Source organism: Carcharodon carcharias, chromosome 6 (assembly GCF_017639515.1).
Source record: "Carcharodon carcharias isolate sCarCar2 chromosome 6, sCarCar2.pri, whole genome shotgun sequence".
Classification (NCBI taxonomy): Eukaryota; Metazoa; Chordata; class Chondrichthyes; order Lamniformes; family Lamnidae; genus Carcharodon; species Carcharodon carcharias.
In genome coordinates this window covers 166,959,187-166,986,319 of record NC_054472.1, presented here as the reverse complement: position 1 = coordinate 166,986,319, position 27,133 = coordinate 166,959,187, and the positions used below count along the sequence as shown (strand labels likewise).

Below are 27,133 nucleotides of genomic sequence, written 5' to 3'. Positions count from 1 at the left end.
TTAATCACTCAGATTCAGAGTCAGCTTTGCAGCCAAAGGTCAACAGCGTATTCAACTGAGCTATTCATTATGACTGATTTTCATCTTTGACACATACGAACATACGAAATAGGAAAAGTAGGCCATTCGGCCTCTCGATCCTGCTCTGCCATTCAATAAGATCATGGCTGACCTGTTTGTGTTTCGAATTCCATGTTCCCACCTACCCCCGATAATCTTTGACTCTGTGTGCCTAACAAGAATCTATCTACAACAAAAACAGAATTACCTGGAAAAACTCAGCAGGTCTGGCAGCATCGGCGGAGAAGAAAAGAGCTGACATTTCGAGTCCTCATGACCCTTCGACAAAACTTGAGTTCGAGTCGAACTCAAGTTCTGTCGAAGGGTCATGAGGACTCGAAATGTCAGCTCTTTTCTTCTCCGCCGATGCTGCCAGACCTGCTGAGTTTTTCCAGGTAATTCTGTTTTTGTTTTGGATTTCCAGCATCCGCAGTTTTTTTGTTTTTATTTAAGAATCTATCTACCTCCAGCTTAAAATATTCAGTGACCCCCCGCTTCCACTGCCTTCTGAGGCAGAGAGTTCCAAAGTCGCACAACCCTCTGAGAGAAGAAAATTCTCCTCATCTCTGCCCTAAAAGGGGAACCACTAATTTTAAAACAGTGCCCTCTAGATCTGGACTCATCCACAAGGGGAAACATCCTTTCCATGTCCACCTTGTCAATACCGTTCAGGATCTTATATACTTAATCAAGTCAACCCTCACTCTTCTTAACTTCAGTGGAAACAGACCCAGTCTGTCTAACCTATCCTCATAAGACCACCCACTGATTCCAGGTATTAATCTAGTAAACATCCTCTGAACCGCCTCCAATGCATTTACACCCTTCCTTAAATAGGGAAACCAAAACGGCACACAATAGTTTACATGTACTCTCACCAATGCCCCGCATAACTGAAGCATAACATCCTTACTTTTCCTCTCGTAATAAAGGATAGCCTTCCCTTAGTCCTCTTAATTACTTGCTGTACCTGCATACAAAATTTTTGTGATACATGCAGTGGAACACTTCAATCCCTTTGCAGCTCAGTATTCTGCAGCTGTTCTCTGTTAAGTGACACACTCTGCTTTTTTATTCTTCCTGCCAATGTGAACAACTTCACATTTTCCCACATTATACTCCATCTGCCATATTTTTGCCCACTCACTCAATCTATTTATATCCGTCTGCAGCCTCCTTATGTCCTCTTCACAATATAATTTCCTACCTATCTTTGTGTTGTCTGCAAATTTAGCTATCATTCCTTCACTCCCCTCATCTAGGTCATTGAAATAAATTGTAAAACAAGTTGATGTGCCAGCAGAGACCCTTCCGGAACTCCACCCATTATATCCTGCCAATCAGAAATAGATCCATTTATGCATATTCTCTGCTTTCTGCCAGCCAGCCAATCTTCTATCCATGCTAATATGTTACCCCTTACACTATGAGCTTTTATTTTCCGCAATAACCTTTGATGTGGCAACTTGTGGCACACAGGCACATTTCAGTACACCCATGGATCATGGAAATGATATACACTTGGAATGTGGGAGATACATGAAACGCTGTTTGTAAAGAACAATGACCAATGCCTCACATATTGCTGCCATTATGAGTTATTACTCGATGGGACCATTTAATGGCTTTGAAATGATGACACTCTGAAGTGACTGATGATCTAAGATTTAGCTATTTTCTGATGCAAATAAGCATAATATGAGACAGCAAAAACAGCTTACACCTGCATGACATCCTAACAATCTCAACACACTTCCAATGAATTGCTTTTGACCTCTTGTCAGTGATTGTGACATAGGCAGTTTATGCCCAGCCAGGCCTGTCTTGCAGCAACCGAGAGGAAGATAGAAAGCGTGGGAAATGTAAATGTCCCACTGACATATTAATGGCTGTTGTTCTAAGGTTGGGATGAAAACATACCATTGGGGCATAGCAGAAGAAGATCCTGCACTTAGCCTCTTCAAATTGACCTGAAAGAGTTTCCAGTGTTGACAGTAAATGAGGAAATTGGCAATTTCCCCAGCGTTGCCATCCCTCACCTTAATGGACACTAAGTCCAGATTCAGTAAAACCAGAGGCTTCAGCTGAAATCTGTGTATTTCATAAATTATATACCAAGCAATTGCAGACATATCCACAGGCACTAGCAGGGTTTGATGTGTGGAGGTTACACTGACTGAGAATATGCACAAAGGGACAGATTTATGATGAAAAAAACTCAATTACAATAAACAATAAACTAATAGAAATGCCATGGAGAGAATCTGCAATTGTTTTCTCCGGGATGGGGGGTAGTTATGTTTGAACATCTTGTAAGGAACTACCTGCGGAAAATGGTTCTTCCCTCAAGGGTGCTGATTTTCTCTGGATGGCCAGTAGTGGATTGGAAAGCTAAACAGCAAATGAGCTCGTGGATAAACTATTTCTCCCTAATTAGGGTGGAATGCCCTGTTCTGTCGAAGGGTCATGAGGACTCGAAACGTCAACTCTTTTCTTCTCCGCCGATGCTGCCAGACCTGCTGAGTTTTTCCAGGTAATTCTGTTTTTGTTGTGGAATGCCCAAATTTAACTCTGCTAACATCTGACAAATAGATTTTCTGCAATGTGCCAGCCAGTCCCTTCAACATCCATAATAGTTCACCAGAGAATTGAGTAAGAATTTTACACACACAGCGCTGCCTGAAAGAGAAGCAAGTTGAATGGTAACTATCAAAGGACTTGAAAGGAAATAATGGCAAGACTATGTGATATAGGAGGTGACTGGGGGTGGGGGGGGGGGGGGCTAATTGGATACAAATTAAAATCTTGCGGATGCTGGAAATCTGAAACAGAAACAAAATGCTGGAAATACTCAGAAGCACTTTTAGAGATTTTTGATTTTTTTGTTTGAAAACAGGACTGAAAAACTTTTTGTTTGAAAAAGATCAGAAACTTTAAGGTACTCCTTCTTTCAGCTATTAGGAGTTATTTATGATCACTCAGGTCAGAAAATTGTGTTTGATATCTGACAGGCGTATCTTAATATTAATTAAAAAAAATACAGAGGGTACCATGCTCACAATTTTTGATGTTTTTGTTGATGACTAAGACCCTGTCTGTAGCAGAAATTTGGTGGAAAAAAACTAGATCAATTGTCCTTTACCCACAGGCACAAGCACCAGGAATTATGGGCACACTGTATTCTGTATTTCATTCTTAATTAGAATTCTTTCTTTGTGGGTCAAGTACCTAAGGCATTCAGCAAGCTAGTGAATGATTTATTAAAATAGTAATCACACACAGCCAACATCATTGCATTTTTCTGTATGCCATCTGCTCTCTTTCTCTGGCTCCCACGTTTTATCTATCTGTGGGCTTTGTTCTGCTCTGTGATTTTGCCCCCAAAATTGGACCAAATAGGAGTGGAGAATACATCAAAATGCAGCAATGGTAAGCCTCACAGCCACATCCTGGATTTCACTCCCTCCACTGGCTGTTCCTTCCCCAATCGCCCAGAGCAAAAGATGGAGATTAGCCTCCCAGGCTGAATAGACTGCTGGCAGTCACTGTTGAGACCAATTGAAAAATGGCCACAATGGTAACATAGCCAGAATATGTGGAACCATAGCCCACCAAGAGTCAGTGCCTTCAGGGAAGGAGGAAAGAATATGGGAGGAGATAAAATAAATAAATACAAACATCCCTCTGAGATTTCCAGTGAGCAACTTCCCTTTTCACATTCATATCTGTATGGAGAGGTCTCAGTAATGGCAGACTTCTTGACTAATTTACCATTAGTTCTGATATTCAGACTACAGACTGTATCATGACTTAAATGTCTTCATTTTCAGGTTCAATCGGGGGGTCCAATAATTGACAGTGATTAAAACCATGGGATTTCCCCTCCATGGATAAAGTTTGTTGAGGTGCTTGATGGCTTCAAACATTGACTCCACTGAAGACAAAGCCAACTCCTGCTGAGTATTCATAATTTGCAGTTGGTTGCTTTGTGAGATGGAATCCTCCGCTCTCGCTGGTGATGACCTTGGAGGCGGGAAGGTCATGTAACTAGACTGGGTGGTGGCGTACCTGAACCCTGACGCCTTTCCACCTCCACCAGAATTAAACCCATGGCCAATCTTCCCACCCCAGGGCCAGTTGAGGCCTTTCAGTTGTCAATTAATGACCACTTAAGGGCCTCGCCCCACCACCACTTATATTAGCCCAGCTGCAAGCCTGTCATCATGTGCCATGCATGGCAGGTGAGCCTTTGTGGCTGCTTGTCACCTTGGGGGTCACTCAGTACCTGATTGAGGGACTCGACATCAGGAAGTGGGGGGGATCCATTGAGAGCCAACCCCCTGACTTTTCTTCAGACCCACCCAGCTCCCCACCCCGTGACCCCACCCTGCAAATACCATCTCCCCTCCCCACATTACTTACCTGTAGCTGGATCCTCCACGATCCTGGGACTCCAGCGGTGCGGTGGGGAGGGGGGGGGGTGCGGGGGGGGTGGAAATGTTCTTCCAGCAGCTGCCACAGCCTCCTTAGTGGCACTGCTGAGCGCAAGAGTGAGCAGCCAATCTCTCTAGGTGGAACTTCCACCCACGGGGTCTTGATTCCAGAGGAAGGCCCACCAGTGGCCTCGACTGCCACTGCCTGAGTAGTTATTGGTTTAGCAGGCCTTCCCAAAAAGAGGCATTTCGGGTCTCTTGCCAGCCCTCCAGTCAGCAGGCAGGACCCTCAATGCCGCAACAAGATTCCACCCATGGAACTGTTCAATTTATATTAAGGGACCCCTTCAGGGATTGACTAGGACCCGGACATAAAAGGAAAATAGCCACCCACACTTTCAAAACTGCCTGCTTTCTGCTGCTGGCTCTTGCTCCTGTTTCAACCTGCTCGTTTTGCTGGTTCTGAGGAATTTTAGCTAAATTTAAGAACAAATTAGAAGACACACAAATGAGATATTTTTATCAAATCACTGACTATGCACCCAAAGATGCATGCCTTCAGTGTACTGATGCCAAAGTTTTGTGCCTTCTATTCTTTGCTTCCTACTCAAATTTCTTTTGGTTTTGGAGGGTGGTGATGTGAGTTGGTCTTCAGATCTATAAGCCCCAGTAGCTCTATAGTACCTCATTCAAATAGTCATTGGTCCAGGAGACCTAACAGGGTGCCCTGGCTGGTTCTACCATGAAGTAGGAGGCAGCTGAACCTGATCTTACCTGTAAATGAAAGCCACGCTCCTGCACTGTCTGTCAGAGCTCCCTGAACTGAGGTTAGAAACACAGGTAATTCACATCTGTTTTATTTAATTTTCTGTTACCTCTCTCCCCAAAGCTGTGGCCTGGCCTCCAGTCAGCCTGCCCAGCCACTCCCATGTAAATGGACCACTGCCTGGACAATTTCAGGGACTAATTGTAAGACCGTTACTCAACGTGGCAAGGCAGAGTTGGACCAGGTTCTATCTGCTTCCTAAATGTTGGCACAATTTCAATTGTAGCTGTACCTTATGCTCTTTAACTGCCTCAGAAATGAGCCAACAGATGACTCACAATCTTATTGTGCTCAAGATAAGGAAAATCTAATGAAATCTTGGGAATACTAGCAAAGGGGGTCATACAATATTTTTTATATCATTAATTAGGTTAATGACTAAAACAAGAGATACCATTAAGAAAATTAAGAGAGAGCTACTAGTAATATATTTTACAAATGGCAAAGAGAACAGACCAAGGAAGACAAAATGAATTTATTATAGCAAAGGAACAGGTATTACATTAAATAAAATTGCATTGAATTTACAGGCCAAAACAGGCCATTCAGCCAAACTGGTTTATACTGGTATTTGCACTTCACACGAGTCTCTTCCCGCCTACTTCATCCCAGCCTATCAGCGTATCCACCTATTCCTTTCGCTCCCATGTACTTATCTAGCTTTCCTGTAAATGCACCTATGCGATTCACCTCAGTTGCTCCTTTTGATAGCAAGTTGCAGATTCTAACCACACTGGGTAAAACAGTGCAATAACTCAACTGTGCTTCCTGCAGCAGAGCAGGGATTAATGTAAAAAATATGGTAAAATGATCCTGCTTTGCACCCATCCTTTAATGACATTGGAGCGGACCTCAAGCAGGTGGAGTGCACACAATCTACTTTCGCAGGTAATGCAACAAACAGAAAAGTACAACAAGAAGCAGCTCAATGAACACAAAACAATCATGGTTTGCTGTTGCCTTCTGCAATATGGCTGGCTAGAAAACTCTCCCATGCTTACCGTTACTGCCATTGGATGTATTGGAAGAAGTTACAGTCTGTTTTGCCATGTTACAAACTCACCTTCTATGACCATCAAGTCCACAAGTGGGACTTGAACCCTGAGCTTCTAGGCCCAGAGATAGGGATACTATCCACTGTGCCACAAGACCTCCTTATAGATAAACTCTACAGCAGCCAAATAATTTCTTGAAATTTCTCCATGCCAGCAAACTCAACAATATCCATCCACACACATATAGGCAGCATTCACCTCAACTGCCCAACCCCAGTTAGTTGCTTTCCATTGAAATTATTGCAATGCATAACACTTTATGAAACTCATCTGAAGATGTAGCATTTCAATATCATCAGTAGTAATGTGACAAAGAGATGGAGCCAATGGGATGGGCAACAGTCCGACCTTTAAGCAGTCGTTAAAATAATCTTTCAAAATTTTGAAAAGCCATTTATTTCTATGCATTGCCCCCTGGAAATTAGAAACCTATGGAAAATAATAGCAATACTGAAGAAACATGATGCAGAGATTCTTAAAGAAAATCAGGTAACTGTTTGAGCGCTTGATCTAGGTAAGGTTTTTGTAGGAGAAATGTAACTCACAGTTGCCCATTTATCCAGTGCATGATCAGTATTAGACTGCTAAAATTCATGTCATTAAAAGCGCACCAGACAGCATTTTAGCTTTGACAGTTTTTAGTCATATGGGGTACCCACCTGGAAAGACATTAGGCTCTGTAGATGTGCAAATTAGGTTCCTATGCTAATAGTAGGAAAACAAGTGCAAAATTCGAGTACAAATGCTTTGAGAGGATACTGAGCATACTCTGCCTATTTGTACCAGCCGTTGGCTGACTTAGACTGTCATCCCCAAAGGGACTGCAGAGATCCATTCAAAGAAGAAATACAGAAAGGTTTTATTTTCACGTTTATCAGGCCAGGCAAGGCAGCAGGGCTTCTACCGAGAGCACATAAGAAAAGCCTTGCCTGTTACTGTCCCCTTCAAGACTCTGTCCAGTTCACCTTTCCCCTTCCAGAGTTAGCCTGCTCGTCCACTCAGGCTAAGAGTAGGCTAATTCCAATCCTTAAGAACCCCCAGTAGGGTATCTGCATGATTCAGTCCCACTCTGCGGCTGCTCCGTCCACTTTGGGTACAAGTCAAATTTCCTTAGTCTTTATTTAACTTGGTCACATGACCCTGGGAGCCAGTACCTGCAGACATACTCTTGTAAAATAGGTACAACATTTCTTTTAGCTGACTAAAGATGCTAGAAAATGCCAAGAAAAATGTGAAATGTCATATAATGAACAGGACTCATCAAATGTTTGTACAAAAACCATGGACAGAATTTTCTGCCTGTTGGGAGGGCGGGCCCAATCCAATCTCTGGCGGGCAGGGGGCCGATCCCCGCTGGAGAAGCAGGCCCCGCCGCCATTTTAAGTGGGCGGGCCTTAATGTGACGCTCGGTGGGAAGCGCTATGCACTTGCTGTGCGGGCGGTGGGGGGGGGGGGGGGCGGTGGGGTGGATTCCCCAAATACGAGAGTGCGCTCTTTCGCGCATGCGCATGAAAGACCATACATCTCCCTGAGGCTAAGTGCTGCCTCAGGGAGATCACTGACAGCTGTATAAACTTTAAAAATAGAAAAATAATAAAATCCTTAACATGCCCCCCTCATGTGACAATGTCACACGAGATGGGACATGTTCATAAATTTCACTGAAACTTTAATAAACTTTTTTAAACCCTACATGAAACCTCATCCCGCCGGGGCTCCTGGCCTGCCCACCAGCCTTAAGGTTGGACGTGCAGGTCTTTTAATTGTTTTAATTATCCTGTCAATGGCCTCAATTGGCCATTGACAGGTCGGCGGGCCTGCAGCTGATTTTACTGCTCCCCCATCTTCCTGAAAATTTAAATGGGGCGGGATGGCGTCAGGGGTTCCGCCCGACCTCATCCCACATCATTTTGCAGTCGGCGAGCGGGCCCCACCCCCCCCCCAACAGAAAAATTCAGCCCCATGTGTTGTCATCGATCATTTTAGGAAGTTATCTCACTGCTGTGAGAGGCAAGAGTACCACTTCCAATCGGTCTTCCAGATTTTTTGTTATATATTCTTTCATGGAACGTGGGCGTCACTGACAAGGCCAGAATTTGTTCCCATCTCTAATTGCCCTTGAACTGAGTGGCTTGCTAGGCCTTTTCAGAGGTAGGTTTGCCAACTCCGGCTGGACACATTCCAGGAGTCATTGGCAGAAGCGACATCATGGAACGCTCTCGGAAGTGAAGTCGCAGAGATCTTCTGGAAGTGAGGTCACTGTAAAGCCGGCAGTGTGGCATGGATGCTATTGTGTTTCCTTGGAATCTTTCTGATGTTTCAATGCAAGAAATGGTTGTGAAGCTTCAACCTTGTAGAGTGTAAAAGTGTCCAAGAAGTCGCATAAGGGTAGGTGCAATTAAATCAATATGCTTTATATTGGGTTACCAACTCTTGCAGAGGACATTAAGGGACAGTCTGGCATAGGGGTCCATTAGAGTGGGGGGTGGAGTGCTACCAGCACTGTGAAAGTGGAGGCTGGTGGAGGGGGTGGTTGTGGGGCTGCCAGAGCTGTTAGAGCGTGCGTACAGAAGGAGGGCAGATACTGCGCACATGTGAGATTTAAAGGAATAAATTTCAGGAAAAACAGCATCCAGCCCAGGATATGAGACAGTGGCCTCAAATCTGAGACAATCCCATAAAATAGGGGACAGTTGGTCACCCTGGCTCCATATTAGGGGGAATATACTCCTCTCAAGCCTGTGAATTCCTCTTGACTTCCGACAGTGGAGCATTGCCACAATCTTTCAAACCAGCGGCATCTTCCTGGAATGTGTCACTGCCTCATAAGATGGAACACAAACTCCATGCTGTAAAGGGCAGTAGGATTAGTTTCAGCCAAGTGACTGCTGGCTAACCCGGCTCCCTCTCTTGTGCCACTCATCTTCTGAGATCTGTCACTCATAGAGGAGCGGCACGAGGCGCGCAGCCGCACAGCACTCCTGACAGCGCCAACATCAGAACCTCCCTGGAACGCGAGCTCAGGGACGAAGCGTTCCAGCACAACTCGGGGCCTGGACAACATTCCATTTCACAAGGGAAAGTTACTGCCATTCAAAGCACAATGCATCTTCTTGGAAATGTTGTGCAAAACCCTTATCCTATTCAGAAAAACAGGGAATAAGCTTGTTCATTGTGATGTTACTTGCAAAGCATCCCCCCTCCCCTCCCCTCTACCACCCCCCTTCCCCCACATTGAGGCATTGCCTCAATGAATGAGTCTGGAGGGACATTCCTTCCAAGTTGGAAGCTTTCTCCTTCCAGCATCAAACAAAGCACATGCAGGCCCTGCACATGCACATATGCAGTGTCAGCTACCTACATTCAAGATGGCGCAGGCCAAACAAACACAGAAGAGAGCTTCCCCCTGCCCCCTTCGCCACTGATGCTACAATGCATGATGACATTTTCGCATACATGTGCATGCTGGATACTGGCAAACAAAGGAGCAGGAGAGTTCCAATTTCCCAGAATACTTTCTTTGGCCACCAAGAGATGGATGCCAATTTTGGTAGACTCCCAGCCATTCCAGGAGGGTAGGCAGCTCTATTTAGAAGGCAGTTAAGAGTCAACCGCATTGCTATGGGTCTGCAGTCACATGTAGACCAGGTCAGATAAGCATAGCAGATTTCCTTCCCTAAAGGGCATTAGTGAACCACATCAATAACAGCTGTCATAGTCACCATTACTGAAACTAGTTTTCAATTCCACTAGCCGTAGTGGCGCGATTTACCCATATCTCCAGGGCATTAGCCTGACATTATCGATTACTGATCCAGTGACATTATCACTATGCCACTGTCTCCCCCGAAATATCATGCACAATGAGAGATAGATCATAAACACACCACATACTTGCTGGTATAAACAATAGACAAATATAGGAGATTGTCTTTTATTTTCCCCTCTTCATAAATGCACACACATTGAACATAATAGTTTTGTTTATACAAATGACCTGGAACTGACCTTTAACCTATCATTCTGATTGGCTCCTAACTCAAACAGTCTTTCCACAATCGACAACTTGTTTTCTCGAACAGCGATCAGAAGTGGAGTCAGACCAGATTCCTGCAAATTAAATAAAAATCTTTAAAAGCATGCTTAAGTGAAAACATAGAATCATCAAACAAATGTGCCACATTCAATCACTGATCCATGCTGAATTAGGCAGCATTAGCTAGCACTATGGTGAGAGCACCACCCAAAATCAAAAATACTGACTGGCATATTGAACATAACACAGATGTTTCAATTCCAATTACATGTAAAAAAGTCTTCTGAAGCTGGCTGTTAAAGCAGAAATTACACTTTTCTCAACAATGCCATTTTAATTCTATATTGAATTATGAATCCTGCATGCATTCTTCATCAGGTGCCATTCAGCCAGCATCATAGCCATGGCAACTGCCAATAGGGCAGTATCATCTATGTTATAGCTAATGGTGGCAATAACAATAACAGAAATGGTCTGCATATTGATCCTGAACACATTCATTATACATAGGCCATCTAGCAGAGGGATTTATCCAAGGTGACTTACATTACATAGTCTGTGCTGTACCTCAAATATGCAACAGAAATAATTCAACACTTATACTTAGAAAGTTAGGTGATAAAGGATGTCTTCTAGGGACATTTTTTGCCTAGGAACAGAATACCTTATCTGAAGACTATCCCTGGAAATTAAAGACACACAGTCATTTTAACCAACAGCTTCACCATCTAGTTGTAAAAGCTCTCTGAAATTAATGGTCTCTGGTCTTTCACACTAGACTATGATTGAAGTTACTTGGTTGGTTAGAACAGAAAAGCAAAATAAAAGCCAGTAATGAAGAACAAAGGTTCCTTTGCCAATAGATCAAGGTTGAAAACTCTTTCCATGCTCAAAGAAAACTCCAGTCAAGGTTACGACATAACTAAGAGCCTTTCCTGTGGAATTGAGATCCATGAAAAATCCAGTTTAGCTTATCCACATTAGGATCATGGAAGAAATGAATATATTTTCCAGTTTAATAAATAACATCATGTAGAAATCAAACTTGTGGCAAAACCATGTACAAATATGAGATTGCACTTAAATTAAGCCAAATGAATGAAGTCTTTCATCCACCAAAGATAATAAAACCAGGTTGACAACCCGGCATTGACCTTGGAACTGGATTTAGACACAACAAAGGTACAACCAGTTCAATCAACCTTAAGAAGCCTTCCTCGGTAACATTCTGGCTGCTATTGCCAAAATTGGAAGAACAAGCTACAGCCTGACATAGTCATACTCACAAAATTATAGCTTTCAGCCAGCTCCCCAGACTCCTCAACACGAATGCAGAATACTGTGAATGCTGGAAATGTGAAATACAATCAGAAAGTGCTGGAAAAGCTCAGCAGGTCAGGCAGCAGCTGTGGAGAGAGAAACAGAGTTAATGTTTAGGTTGATGACCTTTCATTGATGCTCTGATGAAAAATCATTAACCTGAAACGTTAACTCTGTTTCTCTCTCTCCTCAGAAGCAGTCTGAGCCGCTGAGTATTTCCAGCATTTTCTGCTTTTGTCCAAGATTCTTCTATCACCATCCTTGGGTATGTCCTATCCCACAGTGGTGTACAGTCAGGAGGGAGGTGGTGGGGTTATGAAGGAGGTGGTGGGGTTGGGAGGGAGGGTGGGGGGATGGTGGGGTCCTCAACATTGACTTTAGACCTCATGAAGTCTTTTGACATTAGGTAAAAAATGGGCAATGAAACCTCCTGTTGATAGCCATCCACTACTTTTCCTCAGCTGATGAATAAGTACTTTTCCACATTGAAAACTATTTGGAAGAAGTAAAGGTACAGGATATACTCTGGGTGAGGGACTTCAATGTCCATCACCAAAGGTGGCTCAGTAACACCATACTGACAGAGCCGGTGGAGTCCTGATGGACATAGCTGCCAGACTAGGCCTGCAAGGTGTAGAGAATCAATATGAAGAAAAAACCTACCTGACCTCGTCCTCACCAGTCTACTTGTTGCAGATGCATCTGTCCATGACAATGTTAGTAGGAGAGACCATTGCACAGTCCTTTTGCCCGCAGGCAGCAAGGCCTGAACAACATTCAGGCTCGGGCTAATAAATGTCACATAATATTCACACCACAGATTGACTGTTTCCATCAACAAAATGCCTAACCACCATGCATTGACATTCAAAGGCATTATCATCATTAAGTCACCCATTATCAACATCCTGGATGCTTACCATTGACCAGGAGCTAACTGAATATATATATGTGTGTGTATATAACACATATGTGGTTGCAAGAGCAGGTCAGATACTGAGAATTTGATGGTGGGTAACTCACAGCTCATCCACCATCTACAAGGCACAAATCAAGACAGTGGCGGAATGCACCCCCATTGCATATCTGATTGTAGCTTTAGCAACATTCAAGAAACGGCAGACTTGATAAATAATTACTTTGTATCGATCTTAACATGCAATCACACAATAATAGAATGGTTACAGCACTAAAGGAAGCTGTTATCCCGTTGTATCCATGCCGGCTCTCTGCAAGAGCAACTCGCCTGCCTTTTCCATGTAGCCCTGCAATTCTTTTCTATTCAGATAATTATTCAATTCCTTTTTGAAAGCGTCAATTGAATTACCAGGGTCTCAAGCAGTGCGTTCCAGATCCTAACCACTCTGCCTAAAAAATGCTTTCCTCATCTTGCCTTTGGTTCTTTTAACAGTCACCTTAAATCTGTGTCCTCTGATTCTTGAGCCATCCACCAATGGGAACAGTATCTCCCTAGCTACCCTGTCCAGACCCCTCATGAATTTGAATATTTTCTTCTCTAAGAATAGCCCCAGCTTCTCCAAATCATCCACCTAACTGAAGCCCTTCATCCCTGGAACCATTTTCATCAATCTTTTCTGTATCCTCTCCAATGTCTTCACATCCTTTCTAAAGTGTGGATCCCAGAATTGGACACAATACTCCAACTGAAACCGAAGTAGTCTTTTATAAAGGTTCACCATAATTTCCTTACTTTTGTTTTCTATGTCTCTATTTCTAAAGCCCAGGATCCCTTATCAATCTCTTTCTCAATCTGCCCTGCCACTTTCAATGGTTTGTGCACATATTCCCCCAGGTCCCTCTGCTCTTTTTTTTTCATTATTCTTTAATGGGATGTGGGCATCACTGGCAAGGGCAGCATTTGTTCTCCATCCCTAATTGCCCTTGAACTGAGTGGCTTGCAAGGCCATTTCAGAGGGCAGTTAAGGACCAACAACAGTGCTGTGAGTCTAGAGTCACATGTAGGCCAGACCGGGTAAGGACATTAATGAACCAAGTGGGTTTTTGTCATGGTCACCATCACTGAGACTAGCTTTATATTCCAGATTTATTAACTGAATTTAAATTCCGGCAGCTGTCATGGTGGGATTTGAACCTATGTCCCCCAGAGCATTAGCCTAGGCCTCTGGATTACTAGTCCAATGAGACTGCCACTCTTTCCATCTTACACCCCTGTTGAATTGTACCCTTTATTTTATATTGTCTCTCCTCTTTCTTCCTGCCAAAATGGATTATTACACACTACTCTACATTAAATCTCATCTGCCATGTGGTTACCCATTCCATCAGTCTGTCTGTGTCCTCTTGAAGAATATCACTATCCTTTTCACAGTTCACAATTTTTCCAAGTTTTGTGTCATCTGCAGTTTTGAAATTGTGCCCCGGACACCCATTATAAGTAATTAATATAAAAAGCAGAAAAGCAGTGGTCCTAATACTGCCCCTGTGGAACCTACAATATACCTTTCTCCAGTCCAAAAAACACCCATTTCACCACTAACTCTCTCTCACTAACTTTCTCAGCCAATGTGTATTCATGCTACCACTTTCTATTTTATTCTATGGGCTTTAACTTTGCTGACGAGCCTGTTTTGTGGCACTTTACTGAACAACTTTTGGAAGTCCATGTACATCACTCCAACTGCATTACCCTCATCAACTCTCTCCATTACCTCAACAAAAAATCTCAATAAAATTAGTTAAACATGATTTGCCTTTAGCAAATCCACACTGGCTTTATTTAATTAATCCACATTTGTCCAAGTGAATATTATTTTTGTTTCAGATTATCATTTCTAAAAGCATTCCGGCTACTGAGTTTAAACTGGCTGGCCTGTAGTTGCTGGGCTTAATCTTTCACTCTTTTTGAAGAGTAGCAGAAGAGGATAAAGCACCTCAGATATGAGGAAAATTTAAAATAAATAAAGGGAACTTCGATGAATTACTAGAGTACCATAAATTCAAATCTACTGACTAGACTAACTGGGGCAGTAAATTATCTAGATTGGACAAAAATTGACAAATTTCAAATATACAAAGGGACTTTGAAAGAAAGAGACTTGCATTTACATAGCCCCTTTCATGATCGCAGGATGTCCCAAAGCGCTGTGCAACCAATAAGGTATTTTTGAAGTGTAGGAAATGCAGAAGCCAATTTGTACACAGCAAGCTCCCACAAACAGCAATGTGATAACAATCCAGATAATCTTCTCTGTGACTAAAACAGAAAATGCTGAAAAATCTCAGCAGGTCTAGCAGCATCTGTGGAGAAAGAAATAGCTCTGATGAATGGTCATATGGACTCTGCGCTAAAATTTTACCATTGGCAAGGAAAGTGTCGGATGGGACTCACCCTTTGGCCAATTGAGATCCTTAAGGGGCCACTTAAGGGCTTCCTCCCACTGCCATAAGTGTTTTACTTACCAGTGGCAGAGAGTGCCTTGCTGTGGGCTGGGGAGGTGGGGGGCTAGTCCCTCCTATTCAAGCACCCTGTGCCCAATGGAGGATCCCCACATGATACTTCCTGCCCCTGTTTGTCCAACCCCACCCTGCTGATGGTGACACCTCACACCTTCACTGGGGCCTGCCAGACTGGGTCTGGCGAAACCCTACCCCCTCCCCCTCCCCGTGACTCATCTTATTATCTGACTCCAGTGATGCTCTTTATTGGGGACTGGTAGTCTCAGCAGTGGCCAACACTCCTGGCCACCCCTCTGTTTGGCTGGCAGCTCTCGGAGGCTCCCTGATGCGGACAGATGTCTTGCCCTGAGACAATTAATGGCTTGACAACTAAAATCAGCTTGGGACTTCCTGGCCATCAGCAGACAGGCTATTAGCTGGGAGAGGCACCATCTCTGCCTATACATTCTATTACGTGCACCTGACTTCTATTATTTTTCAGCAAGTGAAGGAAGTACCCCAAAGAGTCCCATTCAGGTGCAAAAAAAAGTTCATTTCATCAAAAAAAAATTGTAATCCTAATTGCTTCATTTTTAAACTAGGTCTTTAGTTTTGAACCTTGCATCCATGTGAAAATTTTGATTGGATTGACTTTATCTGTCCCCTTTATAATTGTGAGGACCTTAATTCACTGCAATCCTCGGTTTTCCAATGCAAATGAATGAAGCTTCCTCATTTCAGACACCCCTCTGTACTGCTTTCCGCTTATGTCTTGTTCATTCATTATATGCAGCTAGCCCTCAAAAAGCCAAGTCAATTACTTGAAAAATGAAGCAAATGCTCCTCCACATTTGAGCATTAACTCAAATGGTTTAATCTGTTAAAGAGTTGTATATCTGAGTCCCCTTCCTCCTAAACTAAATTTATTATTTATCTATTTCGACATAAAGATTATATTAAACAGACACGGCAGTTTATGCATTGCTGAAGTACAGTGGGCATAGTAAATCATTTAATAACTTCCCACAACTTTCAATAAAAATAATTCCTTGCAAACATTCGATGGAATTAATGTGTCTCCCTTGGCAAATATTTAACCTGGTTTATTTTGATATAGTAAACATGATTTAACAACAATGTTTTTTTAATCCTTTCATCTGTCATTAAATTGTAATCATTATTTGCTCGCTGATTTCTTGTGCATTGCACATGGGGAATCAAAACCAAGCAAACAAGATTTTAGAACAGGCAATAATTAAACCAGGTAGCACATATGTAATTCAGTCCCCATTTTATAGTAGTATATTCTGCTTTTATTCTTAAATCTCCATTGTCAATTCCTATGCCCAAATTTTAATGGAGACTGTCTATGTTAAATTTTCATGTTGTATTTAAATTTTCCCTCCAGTAGTGACTCCTCGGCATCTCTACAGGCAGGAGGATGTAATGACAATGTGACAAGCTTGCATACATAGGGTTGGAATTTATGGGGTGCGGGTCAGCATAAAAGTCAGGGGTGAATTCGCCCCTACTTTATTACATCATACTACAGTGAATTAATGGCCATCGATCCATTATTTGGCTTCATGTGGGCCTCCACTCCCATTTGAGGAATAAGTCCCACCTCAGAGAGTTGCTGCCAATTAAATGGCTGGCAGCTTTCTGGTCCCAGCAGTGTCACTGGGAGTGGTGGCCACTACTGGGACTGCAGGCTATCCCCAGTGGTGATTGTCGATAGAGCTAGATACAAAATTAAATGGGGGAGGGGGCGGCAAGGCCAGACTGGCAGGCCCCAGCAAGCGAGATGTAAGGGGTGGGAGGTCAGGTGAACAGAGCAGGGGTGGGAAGAGGAAAGTGGAAATACCTTGGGGAGAGGTCTTCAAGGCACATGGAACGCCCACAAAACAGGTATTTCCCCCACCCTACCCCCATGCCAAGCCATATAATAGCAATGAAAGCTGCCGGGCTGCACAATTGAAGTGGGCCTCTCCCTCCTTAGCTTAAATCTCAGCAGCGGTTAGAGGAGGTCCTTAAGAGGCCATTAATTGGCTGCTTAAGCGCCTCAATTGACCCATGGGTGCTTGGGCCTCTTCACGCCTCTTCCATCACTGGCAAAGTTACGGTCAGGGTGGATGGGTAGGCACTGGGGAAACTGCCCATGGCATGGCATCCAATTTCATGCTGCTGCCCCACAACCACCTCCCCCCCCCCCCCAACCCCCAAATGCCAACCTACTGGTAAGATGGGAGGTCATAGAATCCAGCCCATAGTTCCCATTATAAATGAGAACTTAGACATTTCTATTTGAATAAATGGTCAGGGAGCAGGTGCAAATGTAAGATTTGGAATGGACTGTTTTTCTACTCGATGGTTGGGGGGGGGGGGGTGGTGGCGGAGAAAATTATTTCACGCAGTAACTTATGATCTGGGATGTGCTGCCTGAAAGGGTGGTGGAAGCAGATTGGACGGTGAGCTTCAGGAGAGCTTGAAAAGGAGTGATTTGCAGAGGTCCGGGGGGGGGGGGGGGGCGGGGGCGAATTGGATCGGCGCTTTCAAAGAGCCTTCCCGGGTGCGACGGGCCGAATGTCCTCCCCTCGGTGGGGAAGTGACAAGCCCCTCAGTGGAAAATCGATGGTAAGCCAACAGAAAACATCCGAGTGATCACTGTGACTGAAGGAGGACTTGGTTTGTTTTAAACAGCTGAGGAGAGGGAGGGGAGGGGCGGTAAATAAAATGTCAAGCTACCTTAAGATAGCATCAAGCCCTGAATAAAATGTTGGCTTGGTGATTGCAGCCTTGCGTTAAGAACAATTTATTTTTCTTTGATAGAGTGAGTGTTCTTCTGGTGAACTCACTGCGTGACCTTTATCTTATTTGACAGTCAGAGGTTCTCGGGGACACACACCTTCCAACTGGAACCAGTAAATAAATATACGAGTTGTTCTATTCAGGAGAGTCCCCCGCGCTTTACTGAGGGAATTTTGGTCCTGTTAGCAGAGAGAGAGAGAGAGAGAAACCTCGGTTGCTCTGCAGCGGATCAGCCCGCAGTATTAAATAGAATGAATGACAAGTACTGTAGCAAGAAGAGAGAGAAAAAAAGTTACACACTTCGTCGGTGAGAGTGATGTCTCGGTCTCCCTTGTCCATGCTTTTCAGAGCCTGTTCCAGGACACCCCATTCTCCTCTGCTGGCCAGCTGGAACACCCGGCTGCCTGAACCGACTGTCGATCCAGAACTGATGGAGCTGGTCTCCGACATCTCCCCAACATCTGCTCCGCTCCTTCCAACCCTGTTGGAATGGCCTTCCCCCCACCACCACCCTATCCCCTCCCCTCCCTCCCTCCCAGGCTGGCTCTGTTCCGCTTTGTACGGTGGCAGGTTGTGGCTGTGAATGGGTTTCACTCTGATCGATGGTTCATCTCACCCTCTGGCTCTCTTTGCAGGAGGTCGAGACCAAGAGATTGAAGCTGGCGTTTTCTTTTGATCGGCGCCAATCAGGACTTTCGGTCTGCACCAGTTAAACTTTTCTAACTCCGCCTAGGAGCCCGTTACCTTGGATTCAGTATTACACTAAGGCAGCATTTCACCACTTATGTGAAAGCAATACTGCCTCTGAGGGCATTTTACCCTCTCGACCTGTTTCCTGTCAAGATGTAAAATTCGGCTTCATTTGTTAGTCAATCCTGATGATTTTTAAACATTTTATTTATTGAAATAGGATTCACTCGAATTCTCTCTCCTTTGACTTTGATGGAAATTTCATTCTTTATAATAAACTTATATCACAGTTCCAAAATTTAAGACACACTTTTAAATGTCACGACTTGCTTTAAATCTTAAAATGTAACAGTATTTCTTTCTAGGAGAAATTGCTGGACAAAATATTAGTTGCACCAACCCTGTAATTATTTGGTCTTTGCAAATAGCAACGAGAGTGAATTTTAATATATGATCAAAATAGAGATCTCAGGCACAAGACCATGAGTGAGCTTTAGCACAGACGGGTGTCACAGCTTCCTGTAAACTCAGAAGAGAATCCCTGCCCATAAAATGCCCTATTTTCATTTTAGGCACCTGAAACGACAACAGCAATCTCAGCCCTGTCAACCCTGCAAAGTCCTCCTTACTAATATCTGGGGGCTAGTGCCAAAATTGGGAGAGCTGTTACACAGAGTAATCAAACAACAGCCTGACATGGTCATATAATGTTGGACACCACCATCACCATCCCTGGGTATGTCCTGACCCACCAACAGGAAAGACCCAGCAGAGGTGGCAGCACAGTCATATACAGAGAGAGTTGCCCTGGAAGTCCTCAACATCGACTCCAGACCCCATGAAGTCTCATGGCATCAAGTCAAACGTGGGCAAGTAAACATCCTGCTGATTACCATGTACCACCCTCCCTCAGCTGATGAATCAGTGCTCTTCCATGTTGAACACCACTTGAGGGAAGCACTGAGGGAAGCACTCTGGGTGGGGGACTTCAATGTCCATCACCAAGAGTGGCTCAGTAGCACTACTGTCTGAGCTGGCTGAGTCTTAAAAGACATAACTGCTAGACTGGGTCTGCAGCAGGTGGTGAGGAACCAACAAGAGGGAAAAACATACTTGACCTCATCCTCACCAACCTGCCTGCTGCAGATGCATCTCTCCATGTCAGTATCGGTAGGCGTGACCACTGCAGTCGTTGTGGAGACAAAATCCTGCCTTAACATTGAGAAAACTCTCCATCGTGTTGTGTGGCTACCACTGTGCTAAATTCGAAAGACTTCAAACAGATCTAGCAACTCAAGGCTGGGCATCCATGAGGTGCTGTGGGCCATCAGCAGCAGCAGAATTGTACTCAAATGCATTCTGTAACCACATGGTCCAGCATATCCCTCACCCTACCATTACCATCAAGCCAGGGGATCAATCCTGGTTCAATGAAGAGTGCAGGAGGGCATGCCAGGAGCACCACCAGGTATACCTAAAAATGAGGTGTCAACCTGGTGAAGCTATAATACAGGACTACATGCGTGCCAAACAGCATAAGCAGCAAGTGATAGACAAAGCTAAGTGATCCCACATCCAATGGATCAGATCTAAGCTCTGCACACCTACCACATCCAGTCAACAAACAATTCACTGGAGGAGGAGGAGGTTGCACAAATATTCCCATCCTCAATGATGGAGGATCCCAGCACATCAGAGCAAAATGAAAAGGCTGAAGCACTTGCTACAATCTTCAGCCAAAAATGGCGATTGTGTGATCCATCTCGGTCACCTCCAGAGGTCCCCAGTGTCACAGATGCTAGTCTTCAGCCAATTCAATTCACTCCATGTGATCTCAAGAAATGGCTGAAGGCACTGGATACTGCAAAGGCTATGGGCTCTGACAATATTGCGGCAATAGTACTGAAGACTTGTGCTCCAGAACTTGCCATGACCCGAGCCAAGCTGTTCCAGTACAGGTACAACATTGGCATCTATCCGGCTGTGTGGAAAATTGCCCAGGTATGTCCTGAAAAGCAGGACAAATCCAACCAGGCAAATTACTGCCCCATAAGTCTACTCCCGATCATCAGTAAAATAATGGAAGGGGTCATCAACAGTGCTATCAAGTGACACTTCTTTAGCAATAACTCATTCACTGATGCCCAGTTTGGATTCTGCCAGGGCCACTTAGCTCCTGACCTCAGTACAGGCATGGTTCAGACATGGACAAAAGAGCTGAACTTCCAAGGTGAAGTGAGAGTTACTGCCCTTGGCATCATTGCTACATTTGACAGAGTGTGGCATAAAGGAGACCTAGCAAAACTGGAGTCAATGGACGGAAACTCTCTGCTTGTTGGAGTCAGATGTAGCACAAAGGGAGATAGTTGTGGTTGTTGGAAATTAGTCATCTCAGCCCCAGGAGATCACCGCAGGAGTTCCTCAGGGTAGTGTCCTTGGCCCAACCATCTTCAGCTGCTTCATCAATGACCTTCCTTCCATCATAAGGTCAGAAGTGAGGATGTTCATTGATGACTGCACAATGTTCAGCACCATTCGCAACTCCTCAGATACTGAAGCAGTCCATGTCCAAATGCAGCAAGACCTGGAAAATATCCAGGCTTGGGCTGACAAGTGGCAAATAACATTTGCGCCACACAAGTGTCAGGCAATGACCATCTCTAACAAGCGAGAATCCAACCATCGCCCCTTGATGTTCAATGGCATTACCATCACTGAATCCCCCACTATCAACCACCTGGGGGTTACCATTGACCAGAAACTGAACTGGACGAGCCATATAAATACTGTAGCTGCAAGAGCAGGTCAGAGGCTAGAAATCATGCAACCAGTAACTTACCTCCTGACTCACCAAAATCTGTCCACCATCTGCAAGGTACAAGTCAGGAGTGTGATGGAATACTCCCCACTTGCCTGGATGAGTGCAGCTCCTGCAACACTCAAGAAGCTTGACACCATCCAGGACAAAGCAGCCTGCTTGATTGGCACCACATCCACCAACAGTCACTCCCTCCACCACTGATGCACAGTAGCAGCAGTGTGTACCAACTACAAGATGCACTGCAGGAATTCACCAAGGGTCCTTAGCGAGCACCTTCCAAACCCACAACCACTACCATCTAGAAGGACAAGGGGAGCATAGATGGGAACACCAGCACCTGGAAGTTCCCCTCCAAGTCACTCACCATCCTGACTTGGAAATATATCGCAGTTCCTTCACTGTCCTGGAACTCCCTCCCTAACAGCACTGTGTATTTTCCTACACCACAAGGACTGCAGCGATTCAAGAAGGCAGCTCACCACCATCTTCTCAAGGGCAGCTAGGGATGAGCAATAAATGCTGGCCCAACCAGCGAAGCCCACATCCCATGAATGAATTAAAAAAGACCTTTTCCCCATGGCCCTGCAATTTTTTTCTCTTGAAATAATTACCCAGTTCTCTTTTGAAGGCCTCTATTGAATCTGCCTCCACCACATACTCAGGCAGTGCATTTCAGATCATCACTACTCACTGGGTTAAAAAGTTTCTCCTCATGTCGCCATTCGTTCTTTTGCCATCCACTTTAAATCTGCCACCTCTCGTTCTCAAACCTTCCATCAATAGATGGCAGATTTAATAGAGGCCTTCAAAAGAGAACTGGACAATTATTTCAAGAGAACAGTTTCCCTCTATCTACTTTATCCAGAGCCCTCAAGATTTTGAACACATTTTTCAAATCTCCTCTCAAACTACTCTTCGCCAAGGAGAATAGTCTCAGCTTTCCCAGTCTATCCATGTAATACCCCTGCCACAGTGCATTGGTGCTGGAGGGAATTAAAGTTTAACCAGGTAAATTGTGTGCTAATCAGGTGGGCTGCTTTGTGCTAGTTGGTGAGGAGTCAGGAGGTGAGTTACACACCGCAGGATTCCAAGCCTCTGACCTGCTTTTGTAGCCATGGTATTTATATGGCTAGCCCAGTTCAATTTCTGGTCAATGGTAAGCCCCCCAGGCTGCTGATAGTGGGGGATTCAGTGATGGTAATGCCATTGAATGACAAGGGGAGGTGGTTAGATTCTCTCTTGTTGGAGATGGTCACTGCCTGGCACTTGTGTGGTGTGAATGTTACTCACCATTTGCCAGCCCAAGCCTGGATATTGTCTAGGTCTTGCTGTATTTGGACATGAACTGCTTCAGTATCTCAAAACCTATTTTCTTTCTCATTTTTCCCAGTTCTTATGAAAGATCATCGACCCCAGATGCTGCCAGCCTTGCTGAGTATTTCCAGCATTTTCTGTTTATATTTCAGATATCCAGCATTCACAGTATTTTGCTTTTGGATCCAGAGGGCCCATTAAAGAAGAACACCTGTGTACCACCCACCCATGCAGGGAAGCCTGTCACTGGGCCTCTCCCAGTACTCACTGAATCCCAGCAGTGGCAATCTGAGGGCCTTAAGTGGGCATTAATTGACCACTAAAAAGCCTCAACTGGCCCACTGGCAGGCAGGCTGTCCGACACTACCCCAGCTGCTGGCAAAGTTGCAGAGGGCAGGGGGCAGCGGGCAGACCACTGGCTAGATTTAGCCTGCTCCCCTGCCTTCAGGCCTAATGGCAAGGGAACATTAAATTCAGTCCATGAGTTCAAATCCCACCATGGCAGCTTGGGGATTTTAAATTCAATTAATAAATCTGGAATACAATGTTCATCTAATTAATAACCATAAAATGAACAGATGCCCATCATTTTCACAAACATCCTTTAGGGAAGGAAAGCTGCCATCCTCACTCAGTCTGGCCTACTCATTACTCTAGACACACAGCTGACTCTTAACTGCCCTCTTAGCTAACCACTGCAGAAAAAAGCACTGTGAGTATACTTACATCGCATGGACTGTAGCAGTTCAAAAAGGATGGCTCGCTACCACTTCTCAAGGGCAGTAAACACTGACCTTGACAGTGATGCGCACATCCCAAGAATAAATAAGACCTCCACTGAGTACCTCCTCCAATAATACAGCTTAAGAATTCTGCTTTTTATATTTGCTCTTCTCTTGCGGACTCCTCCAACCCTCTGTTACGTCATTTAAATAATTATCACTGAATGCTATTCCCCCTTTTTCTCCCCATTACCCTGCACATTCTTCCTTTTCAGATAATGCTTCAATTGAACCTGCCTCCACCACACTGCCTGGCAGTGCGTTCCAGACCCTAACCACTTGCTGCTTAAAAAAGTTTCTCCTCATATCACTTTTGCTTCTTTTATTAATTACTTTAAGTCTATGCCTTCTCGTTCTTGGTCATTTCACGAGTGAGAACAGTTTCTCCCTGTCTACTCTGTCCAGGCCCCTCTTGTAATATGCCTTTAAGGGATATCAGCATGACATCACTAAAAGGGAAATGTGTCTTGTGATCCGCTTTTGCTTTGAGCAGAGCACAGGCACACAGCCCTGATATCTTCAAGCTTTATAACCATATATAACTGTTCTCATGTGCTTTGTGTTAATAAATGAGCGTGTTTACCAAATCCCTTATGAGCGATTGGGGCCTTGTGTCTTGTTCAGTAAGTAAGTCCAAGATATTATGTCATTATAAGGATACGACATGACGATCAGCAGTGGTAACACAGGTGGCAGCAAGGTTAAGTACAGGTACAACATGGTGAACAGCCTTAGATCGTACTACATGGTATGAGAAGAACCTTGCCATTTTGGTCAGACTGCAACAAAGTTGCAGCATCAGAGAGTGTTCAAAATTCAGCTTGGCGACTGCAAAGAATAGATTTGGAGACACAGAGCCAAGCTAGTGCTCAAGAGCTGGTAAGCAGACAGATCCCTCGTGGAGAGATTGCAACACATAGCCTGTTAGTTCTGTGAGTGGGACAGCGCATTGGGAAGACCAGCATCAGGCTAGCTCATCAGGAAAGGTGAGTGACCAGGGTGTGGGCCGGATCGATAGTAAGCAAGGGAGAGTCAAACAAAAAAAAAAGTCATAAAAATCGAGCCAGAGAAGGTTGCTGAACAGTAATTTGAGTAAAAAACAAAGATGTCGTTACTCCATGGCATGTTCCTGGCACAACTTGTCTTCACAGGTGGAGCTTCAGAAAGCAGCAACACTCATTCCAGGTACTACAGAAGGAAGGAAGGGTTTTATCAGAATGTCTTCAAAATTCCCCAGTTTGAATTGGAATGCAGCTGCCCTACTATCCAAATTCAAAATGTGTAAAATAATTCAGGTATGTCCAAAACAGATAAGCAAGTCACAAAAATTCACCTAGTAATTAGGAATGAAGGTCTATGCAAGCTGAACACATCAGGATTAACAGAAGAAGAGCTAAATGATCCTCAAAATATATGGGAATAATGCCTCAGAATCAGGTTAAACTTCAATATTTATCGATTAGAGTTCATGTCATTTCGACAACAGCCTGTGGAATCCATGGGCGACTTTGTCCGTAGACACCGAGAAAAGGATACATACTGTAATTTTTCAAATGCAGAGCTAGTAGACAGAATTTTTGAGCTGGTGATCGCATCCACTCCCATGGAAATGTTCCAGAAAGACCTGCCAGATAATCCCAAATGTATAGCATCGCAGAGCTGATCAAGTATGGACATAAGCACGAAGCGATCCTCACAAGTTGATGAAGCTTACTGGTTCTAAGCACAACCCCAGTTGTTGGTGCATTTACTGGGACACCCAAATCCAGCAAGACGTGTGGAGGGTGTGGACTTCTACATGCACCAAGGAAATGCTCAGCTTTTCATCAATTCTGCAAGGCATGTGGCAGAAAGGGCCATTGACAGCGGCAATGCACTAGGGCAAAGGCTACGCAGCTACAAAGAGCCATGCACTGACCCAATAGACCATACACAACAGGTACCTAAAGGCAATAAGATTGACCATCCAGTATCCTGTCAGAAACATATCCATGAGGTGACTGACAAACCAGAGAATGATAATGATGTGCATGACAAGGCATCGAGGGTTTAACACATGTTGCACGCCGTCAATCACGTGGAAAGCATAAATGCCATCAAACCATCCAAAGTGTTTGCCAAGATTTGAATTATTTGCCCTAAGAAAGTTGGTAGTAATTCATTGTTGACTAAGATTGACACAGGGGCAAGCACCAACATACTAACTCTGTGAATTCTAAAAGACATGGGTCCACAGATGCGGAAGGCCATTATGAAACCTATTGCTGAGAAACTTTTGGCGTACAACAGTTCATTAATTCCATGTACAGGGTCAATAGTCCTGGAGTGCAAGTACAATCACTCTTCCTGGGTGCCACAGACGTTCTGCATCACGGAAACTAAAGACTCAGTGATTGCTGGTCTACCAACATGTCAGGACCTACTAGTATCGACTCATGGACTCAGTCACACTTCACAAGGCAGGTCAATTTCAAAAAATACTCCTATCACCTCAGTTCATGACCTAACATTGAAATATCCAGAATGTTTCAACAAAATTGGCAGTTTCAAGGGTGCTGCAACATTATACTTGCAGGAGAATGCAAGTCCATCAATTGATCCACCATGTAAGTGCAGCATCCACACACAAGACAAATTGAAAGTCTAATGAGACAAAATAGAGAAAGACAGAGTCATTAAAAGAGTACAAGAGCACCCAGATTGGTGCAGCTCAATCATATCAGTCATAAAGAAGGACAGGTTATTATGAGTATACCTCAATCCATGAAGTTTAAATGTCACTTTGAAACATTGTCCTTACAAAATAGAAGCATTAAATCTGAGGTTGGCTGGTGCAAATTTTTTCTCAAATCTTGATGTCAAGCATGTTTACTAGTCAGTACATCTTGCAGAGAAGTCCCAAGAGTGCTGTGTTTGGCTGCAGTAGAGAGCTTCAGTTGGAGCTTGATGATTGAGGGAGTTCAGTGAGAAGGTCTATCTTTGCTCAGTAGAAAGAGCTTGGTAAGTAACTGGTGAGTAAATTAGAAAAGTGTATTTTTTTTTAAAGTTCCTATACTTGGATTTAACCAGGAATAAAGGAAATTTAAGAGCCAATATAATAAAGTGATATTAATAATCCAAAGTAGAATAAAGTTAATGTAAGGGAGTTAAGGCATGGCAGGGAAGCTCAGTCAAGTGGAATGCGTGTCCTGTGATGTGTGATGGCATGGACACTACTGGTATCTTAGAGGACCACATGTGCAGGAACTGCTGTCAGCTGCAGAAACTTAAGCTCCGGGTTTCAGAGCTCAAGCGATGGCTGGAGTCACTGTGGCACATCCGCGAGGCTGAGAGCTACATGGAAAGCACATTCAGAGAGGTGGTCACACTGCAGCTTAAGGGTCTGGAAACAGAGAGGGAATAGGTGACCACCAGGCAGTCCAAGAGAAGTAGGCAGGTAGTGCAGGAGTCCCCAAGGATCCCACTCACAAATTGTTTTCCCATTTTGGAAGGTGGTGAGGTTGCTGGTTCCTCAGAGGAGCGCAGTCAGAGCCAAGTTTGTGGCACCATGAGCAGCTTGACTGTACAGGAG

The 27,133-nt window shown here is 44.2% G+C and overlaps 1 protein-coding gene across 1 annotated transcript in view; it reads right to left on the bottom strand.

The window, feature by feature from the left end:
* Positions 1–18,405, bottom strand: part of trpn1 (transient receptor potential cation channel, subfamily N, member 1) — a 326,508-nt gene extending 308,103 nt beyond the window's left edge. The window contains exons 1-3 of the mRNA XM_041189307.1: positions 18,252–18,405; positions 11,697–11,758; positions 10,383–10,484 (exon numbers count right to left, since the gene is read on the bottom strand). Of these exons, the coding sequence (XP_041045241.1) occupies positions 10,383–10,484; positions 11,697–11,758; positions 18,252–18,405 (318 nt within the window). The remainder of the gene's footprint in view (positions 1–10,382; positions 10,485–11,696; positions 11,759–18,251) is intronic.
* Positions 18,406–27,133: the final 8,728 nt, after the last annotated feature.